Source organism: Delphinapterus leucas, chromosome 20 (assembly GCF_059928025.1).
Source record: "Delphinapterus leucas isolate spDelLeu-1000000601 "Yukka" chromosome 20, BTC_Dleu_Yukka2, whole genome shotgun sequence".
NCBI classification, from domain to species: Eukaryota; Metazoa; Chordata; class Mammalia; order Artiodactyla; family Monodontidae; genus Delphinapterus; species Delphinapterus leucas.
This window is the reverse complement of record NC_143148.1, coordinates 13,138,289-13,147,363: the sequence shown is the minus strand read 5'-3', so window position 1 is coordinate 13,147,363 and position 9,075 is coordinate 13,138,289. Positions and strand designations below refer to the sequence as shown.

General features: G+C 54.1%; 1 protein-coding gene across 2 annotated transcripts; it reads left to right on the top strand.

Moving 5' to 3' along the window:
• The first annotated feature begins 905 nt into the window (after window positions 1-905).
• On the top strand, window positions 906-7,968 carry TIMM50 (translocase of inner mitochondrial membrane 50). Of its 2 annotated transcripts, none has more exons than XM_022585672.2 (11): window positions 906-1,046; window positions 1,980-2,142; window positions 2,672-2,703; window positions 2,919-2,940; window positions 4,408-4,466; window positions 4,559-4,678; window positions 5,082-5,186; window positions 5,296-5,394; window positions 6,356-6,512; window positions 6,853-6,959; window positions 7,747-7,967. In XM_022585672.2, the coding sequence occupies exons 1-11, from the start codon at window positions 939-941 to the stop codon at window positions 7,846-7,848; spliced, it is 1,074 nt and encodes a 357-aa protein (XP_022441380.1). In that variant the 5' UTR covers window positions 906-938; the 3' UTR covers window positions 7,849-7,967. The 2 variants fall into 2 exon arrangements, with proteins under 2 accessions (XP_022441380.1, XP_089758977.1); XM_089902851.1 differs by lacking the exon at window positions 906-1,046 and adding an exon at window positions 1,086-1,337 and having other exon boundaries at window positions 7,747-7,968.
• Window positions 7,969-9,075: the final 1,107 nt, after the last annotated feature.

Sequence of the window (9,075 nt, the reverse complement as noted above, 5' to 3'; positions counted from 1 at the left end):
TAGCTTGTGTAAGGGCGTGGGGATGGGGAGCAGTGTGGAGAGTGGGCTTAGTACTTGAGCTTCCTTCACTTTCCTCATTTGATATTCACATGTGTCTTTACAAATGTAATATAAACTGTATTATGAAATAGTTCAGATGTTTAAAAAGGTATGTCAGGAGCACCCATGTCCCCACCACCCAGCATAGGAACCATATGTGTACCGGATAGTAAGGACCCACTCGAGCAGCACACCCAGTCCATCCCCCTCCAGAGGTAACCGCACCCTGAATCCTGTCTTTTCCTGACTTTGTACATTTACTACATTAGTAAATGTCCCTAAATGTTGTGTGGTGATTTACATGTTTTTAAAGTTTACATAAACAGTATCAGACTTGTTTTCCTCTCAAAATAATTTGAGGAAGATTCATCGTGGTTCCTGTAGCCTCTAATTCATGGATTTCCTCTTAATACCCCGAGTCCGCCAGATACGGGCAGCTGTTCTTTTGGCTGAACCTCCATGAAACTGGCTGGTTTTCCAGACCCATTTTAAGAAGCTCACGGGAGGAGGGGCAAGAAAGGGTTTGGAGAATGGGAAGGAAGACGGATGAGGCCTCTGGGCTGCACGTGAGTAAGAAGGTGTGTGAAGGTGGCTTTCAGGTTTTAGGACAAATCACGCAGCCACAGGTTCCCTCCGTTAGGGCTTCCGCTTCACCTCGGAGCAATGGGTGTCCGGCGCCGACCTGGGGCGTGGGCGGTGGAACGCAGTCCGGCGCGAGGGGGGCGTGGTGTCGTCTGTCTCCCAGTCCTAGTTGGAGTGCCCGCGGCAGTGCGCCCGCAGCCCTTTGTCTCTCTCGGGCTCCCGTCCACCCGCCCCTCTCCTGCACCACCCATTGGCCGCGGCCCCGGCCCGGGGCGGGGAGAGAGTGAGGGGGCGGGGTAGCGTGGCGTCAGCGCAAGATGGCGGCCTCAGCGGGGCCGTTCCTGCGGTTGCGGAGCGGGCTCCGGCAAGGCGCGCGGGGGCTGTGCGCGAGGCTCGCGACGCCGCCCCCTCGGGCCCCGGACCAGGTGAGCGGGGTGGGGGTGGGGGTGGGGGTGACCTCCGGGTGCTGGGGCTCCTTCCTGGAGTTCCAGGCGGACCGCCGCCGCCCGGAGGTTCTGGGACGCAGCACCTCAGGGTGCTGAATGAACACCGCCAGCATTTTGGGTCTCTTCCCCGCTTCCCGGGGTAGGCAGCGCTTGCGTCCCGGGCTAGATGCTTGGGGGCTCAAGTGCGTCCTCTGGACCCCACTTCCTCGACCGCACGTGGGCGCCGGGGGAGGGGGAGTCATCTGTTCCCCCATCTCAGTGACTGTTCAGGTAATACTTGAAGGGGAGGATCCGGGGACGCTGGAGTCGCAGCCTGGCCTTGCGGGTATTTCCCTCGCGGTGGTGGTGGTGGTGGCGGTGAGGTAGATGTTCGGGCTTCTGATTTGACCTGCCTCCATCTTGACAGAGACCCAGTCATTCTGACCTCCGGGTCCATTACTTCCGTGCCCTAAGCCCCAGCAAGCGATTGCCCCTCCGGCCCCGCTCCCATTCTCTCCCCCTCCATACCCCGCTACTGTGAGCCCCAGGCGTCCGGAGGACTTAACTCTCCGTCCTATCCCCTTGAGTGTCCTTCATTGTCTTGCTCCAGGAATCCCAGTGTTCAGCTAGGCTCCCTCATCTTATCTCCCTGCCCAGCTTTTTCCGGCTCCAGGCCCTCCAATCTTTTGCTTTTGGGATCCCGGGCACCAGAGCTTGTCAACTCTTGAACCCCTGGGATCCTGGCGCCAGACAGTTTAGTTCTTGACCCTTCTGAGAGACCCAGTCTCCTGCCTGCCCCTTCAGGCACACAACACCTGGAGGCCATGTGGGTGGTTGCTTCCTGGCTCCCAACCTCGATTCTTCTCAGACCAGGGTGCCCAAACCACCCTGACCTTCTTTCTCTCCTCTCTTGGCCAACCTGCCCTCTTTCAGTTGCAGGCTACAGAGATTGGGAGCCGAGCAGGCACTAAGGCCCAGACCCAGGGGACACAGCAGCAGAGGAACTCGGAGGGTCCCAGCTATGCCAAAAAAGTCGCACTCTGGCTTGCTGGGCTGCTCGGTGCTGGTGGGACCGTGAGCGTCATCTATATTTTTGGTGAGGAACATATCCTTGCCCACCAGTTTTGTTCTGTTGGCCCGCTATTCTGCTTGGGAACTTCCCCCTCTTTCCCCTAAGGGCTTCACCCGTCTTCATTCCCTGGCTCCTCCCTCAATAGGGCAGCCAACTAGAATTTGGAAATGAGGGAAGTCTCCCTACTGCCTCTCTACTCAACGTTGTACTCTTTCTAGTTGGTTCCTGCACTAAGCTATGGGGAGTCAATTGGAAGAGAAGGAAGGATAGGCTGGGCCCACCCCCCTAAGCTACCTCTTCCCTCAGCACCCAAAACTCCAACCTTCCCCCTAGTCCCTTCATTCCTCAGAGACCCAGGAGACTCTGCCCCAGCCCTTCTTGTCTCAGAGGCCCAGGTATCCTGGCTACCAGCCCCCTCCTCTCTCTCAGAAGGCCATGATGCTCTAGCCCGCTTCCCTCAGACCCAGGAGGGTAGGCCCCCTGCCCTTTTCCTTCCGTAAAACCCAGGAGACTGGATCCTCAGTCCTCTCATTCACCACTGTCTGCCTTACAGGAAACAACTCTGTGGATGAAAATGGTGCCAAGGTGAGCTGGAGAGAGACCTAGAGCCTTACCGGGGGTCCCATCCTGTGGGTCTCCTCCCATTTGGCCTGTTCAGGCTCATTTCTGATCTGGGGTGAACCTCTCCCTCCCAGGGACCTTTGCCTACTCTTCCCAGGGCCCTGGAGATTCCTTTTCTGGGTGTGATGGGGTTCTGCCTCTGCCATCCCAAACCCTCCATTTTTCTCTCTACCTCCCAGATTCCCGATGAATTCGACAACGGTGAGTAAACAAGCACAGATTCTGGGGTCCCCTGACCCTCTCTACTGTGCCCTCCCCATTTGGTGCTTCCCCACCCCTCCATTGGGAGGTAGGGGAGTCAGCAGCTGGATGGCTTGGGGGGAGGGGCATACAAAACTCCAGTCCCCTGCCCTGGCCCCTCAGCCCAAGAGCAGATGGTCAGGGACAGATAGATGGGGGAGGGGAATCCTAGGTGGGTGGGAGTGCTTGGGGAGAACTGGGCTTTCTATCGCCAGACACATGACTTCCTGTGCCTTAGATCTGAGCATCTGCAGCCCCTCACCCCCTTCTTTATGACAGCTTCTTTTTTTCCCACCAGGTCCCTACCCCATCCAACTCCTCATTTCCGAAACAGTGCCTCCTTCCTTCCTCCCCCTTATGATTAACCAGCTCTTAGGGAGCTTCTGACAAGTTGGATAGTAGAGAGTAGTTGTTAATTCTATCACACCTGGTCCCTCCCAAGAGAAATATAAAATTGGTAGGTCCAGAAAGCCACTTGTGGTAGGGATGTTTGCAAACTGGTATGTTAGTACATTGATTGTTTTAAACTAGGCAGGTAGGTAAGTATGCTGTTTTAACTGGGCAGATGTAGAATCATACTGGTTTAAACAAGGCAGTATACTGATTTAAGTTGGGCAGGTAAACTTGTAGTTTTAAAGTGTGTGTGTTTATTAGCTTAAGTGGTGTTTCGATATTTTGGTTTCAAAAAGGCAGGCCCACAGACAGTTTAACTGCACTAAAAGTATTGTATTGAAGAAGGTAGTCATGTAAGATTTCTGTTTTAAACTGGATTTGGTGTATTCATTTATCCAAGATTTGTCAACCTCAGCCAATCTGATACTATAGATCATATAATTCTTTGTTGTAGGGGAGTGTCCTATGCATTGTAGGATGTTTAGCAGCATCCTGGGCCTCTGTCCACTAGATGCCAGTACTGTGACGGTCAAAAATGTCTCCAGACATCGCAGAATTTTCTGGGAAGCGAGGAACAAAACTGCTTCTAGTTGAGAACCACTAGTTTAAAGTGTACAGACGTGTGTATGTTTATCGTGGCTTAACTAGATTTCACATACTTGATTAAAGTGGGCACATCTGGAAACCTAGAGGTTCAAAATGGACTAAATATACTGGCATAATGTCAGCAGATTTATTTATATGTATGTGGGATTTAAGTGGGCAGATGTATAAGCATTCTGTTTTATACCTGGGGTGGTGTGTGGATATAAGTATTCAGATTAAAACTTGACAGGTGAATAAAAACGTTTGTTCCTACCTGGCAGTTAGATATGTCATTGCTTTTTATCTTATCACTACTCGGAAGTGAGCTGTTTCAAACCAGGTGGGTATGTAGACCTGTTTGTATCTGGTAGATAAATAAACCCCTGGTTTGTCCAGGAGGTTGAGCAGTGGCTTATCTTGGAATCCCTTTGTGCCCTGGTGTTCTCCTAGATCCAATTCTGGTACAGCAGTTGCGCCGGACATACAAATATTTCAAAGATTATAGACAGGTGAGCAGGAGCCCTGGGCCCAGTCCCTATCCCTTCACCCCCAGCCTCCTGCCTCCTTGTCTGAGTGCCCCCATTACATCTCTCTTTCACAGATGATCATCGAGCCCACCAGCCCCTGCCTTCTCCCAGACCCTCTGCGGGAGCCGTACTACCAACCACCATACACACTGGTCTTGGAGCTCACTGGCGTCCTCTTGCACCCTGAGTGGTCGGTGTGTCCTGGGGAAGGCAGCGGGTTAGGGACACCAGATAGGGCTGGGTGGCCGGCTTGTGATGATGTGGTTAAGAGCATAGACTCTGGAGGCCCCATTTCCACTCTGTGATCCAGGGGAAGAGGTATCACCCCTCATTGCCTTGCTTCCCTCAACGGTGCTACTCCGCAGCCCGGAGGTGGTTGTAAGTGTGCCTTGGCACACAGTAAGTGCCATAGGGGAGTCGCATCCTCCAGACTCCTAGACCCTCAGTCACAGCCATGTACTCCTGAACCTGTCCAAGAGCCACAGAGATGGAGAGAGCATTCTGGTTCCGGGAATCCCCCGAGACTGGGTCTTTGTCCTCTTGGGGCTACAGGGACCTCCGGGTCTCAGTGTTTCACTGTTCTCACTGCCTTTCCAGCTGGCCACTGGCTGGAGGTTTAAGAAGCGTCCAGGCATCGAGACCTTATTCCAACAGCTCGCCCCTTTGTATGAAATCGTCATCTTTACATCAGAGACTGGCATGGTGAGGCCCCCGGGGCAGGGGCGGGATGGTCGATGTGGCAGGAGGTGAGGGAGAGCTGCAGGGCCAAGGCGCAGCCTGACCTTGTTCTCCCCCCGACCCCACCCCCCAGACTGCCTTTCCACTCATCGACAGCGTGGACCCCCACGGCTTCATCTCCTACCGCCTGTTCCGGGACGCCACGAGATACATGGATGGGCACCACGTTAAGGTGCCATGTGGGGGCCATGGTGGGGCTCTGGGATTTGGGGGAGGGCTGGCACTTCCCAAAGGAAAGAGGACCTAGCTCTGACCCCAGCCTCAACCTGTTTCTGGTTGAGAAGCAACCGGCTGCTTCTGGTTCTGCCCCAGGTCTGATTCTGGCAGGACACTAGCCTGCCGCCAGCCTGGGCTGGGCCTCTACGCCCTTTTCTCTGTCCCAGAATCTGGCAGTGGGAGCAGGGGAAAATGGGGTCTCTCCAGAGAAAACAGTTGGGAGTACGGGGTAGGGACATGACATTTGGAAGTGGATTTTTGTCCCTGTATCTGGAGCTGAGTGTCTCTGGGACTATGTAATTATAATAGTTTAAATGAGACTGTGTTGGAATTTGACTTGGGGTCTGTTGCTGTGACCAGTGATATATCCAGGGGTCCAGGAGTCTGGGGGGCTGTGAATGGGCCTCTTTGTGGGTCTTTGTCCAGGTATCCATGGGTCTTGGTGTCTGTTGGTGGGTCTGGGGGTCTGTGTAGTTTTTCAAGGTTCAGAAGGACATGGGCTGTGATTGAGGGTCTTGAAGGGTCTGTCTGGGTACCTGTCTTTGTGTGACTCCCTGTGTGTTGCTGTGGATCAGTCAGCACCTCTATCTGTGAGAAGTTTGCAAACGTGCAGCTTGTCACAATCACCTGGGGCAGTGGTTAAATATACAAGTGCCCACCTCCCTCCCCAGGGAACCTCCAAATCAGCCTGCCTGAGCACCAGGCCCTGGGTCTAGGAATCTGTGTGACTAGCTCCTCTGCTCCCTGCTAGGTTTGATGTCTTCATCCCAGCCTGGTCTTCGGGAGGCCGTGTCATGATGATCCCAGTGTGTGATACCAAGTGCATGTGTAGTCTGTCCACCTTTCTCTCCCTCTGTGGGTTCCTGGTGGGAAGGGAAGGAGCACGGGCCTTGACCTGACCTGTCACCCACTTCCAGGACATTTCGTGTCTGAATCGGGACCCAGCCCGAGTAGTAGTCGTGGACTGCAAGAAGGAAGCCTTCCGCCTACAGCCCTACAACGGTGTCGCCCTGCGGCCCTGGAATGGCAACTCCGATGACCGGGTCTTATTGGACCTATCTGCCTTCCTGAAGAGTGAGGCTGACCCCTGACCTCCTGGCCTCTGACCCTGGAGCCCTTGACATTCAAGAGGAATGATAAGATGCTTGATTCTGGCTTGTTTTTTATATGAAACCAGGGACTTGCGATGCGGGAGATCCATGAGCATCTTGCAGTTTTTAGAAGCTTCTTAGAATGTTTGGGATGCTTCTCTGGAATGTTTAGGGGATGCCTGGGAATATTCAGGGGAATCTCTTTTAGAATGCTGAGAAATGTTCCATGTAGCTCTGACCCCACCCCGGTCTGACCTTTACCCTTGCGGGCCCTGCCTCCCTCTGACCGTCAGCTGGCTGACCCCCACCTGCTATCCCCACAGCCATTGCTCTGAATGGTGTGGAGGATGTCCGAACTGTGCTGGAGCACTACGCCCTGGAGGAAGACCCACTGGAGGCTTTCAAGCAGCGGCAAAGCCGGCTGGAGCAGGTGAGTCCTCAGCTTCCCAGCGTGGGTGGGGGTTGTCACCGTCAGTTCCCCAGGCTCTTGAAGGCGGGGCCCTGGAGCAGCTTGTCTCCACTCCCGCTGTGTGACCTTGAGCAACTGTCTTCTCTTTCACACCACCCGTCCCAGGGGGCCTTTAATGAGGGGCGAATTGATTCTGCAGCCTGCGCTGAGCACAGGAGGCAGGAAACGCCAAGCACTTGAGATAGGTCCAGAGGCCTTGATGGTCTGGGGGTCCTGGTATTTTGTGGGGTGAGGGTTTGGATCAGGTCTGGGAAGAGGGATACTTGGACACTTGGCCCAAGGGTTTGGGCAAGGAGTTCTGATGACCTGTGATCCTCTAATTTGTAAGTGGGGATAACAATATGAATTGAGTCTGAGAAAGAGATTCCGAGGAGTCTAGGCTGAGGTTGATCGAGTTTGGGGTTGTGTTCCTGGCTAGAGCTCCTGAGTACCCAAAGGAGGAATCCCTGGAGATTTGGGCCTGGGGTCCCTCAGCATCCAGACAGGGGTCTTAGGGCTCAAGACTGGGCACTGGGGGCTTAGGGAGTAGCATGTTGTAGTCCAGTGTAGGGCCTGGGTTAGGTTCCCAGGGTTCAAGGGACAGGCCCCCTGGGATTTGAGTCTGGGCTTCTGTGGCTCAAAGCTGGCTTTTGCCAGTGTCTGAAGTGGGTCCTTAGGTTCTGGGTGCATCCTGTGTCTGGGCTGGGCAAAGGTTTAAGGAAGGTGGCCCCTGGGCTAACTCTCCCACTCTGTCTGCCCTCAACTCCAGGAGGAGCAGCAGCGCCTGGCTGAGCTCTCCAAATCCAGCAAGCAGAACCTCTTCTTTGGCTCCCTTACCAGCCGCTTGTGGCCTCGCTCCAAACAGCCCTGACCTCTGGGCCTCCTCAAACTCAGTGCCTGGGTTCTGGGCCCCAGGCCCAGTGCTCCCAGACCACGGCTTGGCCAACCACATGTCCAATAAAGTTCATCCCAGACGCCACACTGCTGTGTCCGGAGAGTCTCCAGATGGGGGCATCAGGGTGCAGTGTGGGACTCTTCGGGGGGTCGTCCCACAGTGGCTGATCAGCTGCCAAGCAGCAAGGGCACTCTGGTGGGTGATGGTTGGTTTTTAACTCTGGCCTGGGAATCCGAAAACCTGTGTAGGGCCCTGCCCTGGCCGTGTCTTCCCATGTGCCACGTGGTCTGTGAAAGTGCATCTCCCTCTTTGGCCCCAGATTCCCTATGGAAAAGAGAGGATGGCACTGTGGGTTGAAATACAGGTAGCCGCCAGGCTGCTGTGTAAATGTGTGAAGTGTGGGCGCATGGGGCTTCGGTGGACCAAAGGCTGCCCCGCCCCATCTCACGAGGGCAGCTGCTGCTCAGCTCTGCCAGCCATGGCCCTGTGGGAAGGTGGGCCTAGAGTTGCTTGATCTGCTTTTTCAGTAGAAGCCAGGAAAGGGGTGGTTATATTAAATCTCCCAGTTTAAAAATGTTGGCTCCTAACTAAAACAGACTGTAGCAGCACTCTGCATTGGAGTTTTCCACGATGTGTACCCTGTGTCGTGTATCTCCACTGTCCGGTAGAGCAGCCAGTGGCCTCATGGGGCCATTGAGTACTTGAGATGTGGCAAGGGTAACTGAGGGATGAGATTTTTAATTTTGTTTCATTTTAATTAAATAGCCACGTGTGACTACTGGCTCCTGCAATGGACAGCGCATTTGGGTATTATTTAAGAGTGTTGAGTTCCAGACTGGTTTTTATTGGCCGTGCAGCAGCGCAGCATATGGGATCTTAGTTCCCTGACCAGGGATCAAAGCCTGCTGCAGTGGAAACGCGGAGTCTTAACCACTGGACCGCCAGAGAAGTCCCTCCAGACTTTTATAAACCCAAATCCAAGTTCGGATCCAAGCTCTATGCCACGTCCTGACTTGTGTGATCACAAGCAAATGAGCAAGTTACTTCCCCTCTCGGTGCCTCAGTTTCCACGTCTGTGAAATAATAGTACCTACCTCATAGGCTAGGCTTGAAGGCTGAGTGAGGTCCCCCCGGTAGGCACTCAGATGGTAGCTGTATGCACCTTGGGAGCACCTTTCTGCCTGCCTTTCCTCATCTTTAAAA

What these genes read in the sequence shown, in the direction of transcription:
- TIMM50 (XM_089902851.1), top strand. Translation starts at nt 1,164, where the DNA reads ATGAACACCGCCAGCATTTTGGGTCTCTTCCCCGCTTCCCGGGGTAGG. An exon ending in GAGCGTCATCTATATTTTTG is followed by an intron (nt 2,143 to 2,671) that starts GTGAGGAACATA and finishes TCTGCCTTACAG; the next exon opens with GAAACAACTCTGTGGATGAA. An exon ending in CCTATCTGCCTTCCTGAAGA is followed by an intron (nt 6,513 to 6,852) that starts GTGAGGCTGACC and finishes CTATCCCCACAG; the next exon opens with CCATTGCTCTGAATGGTGTG.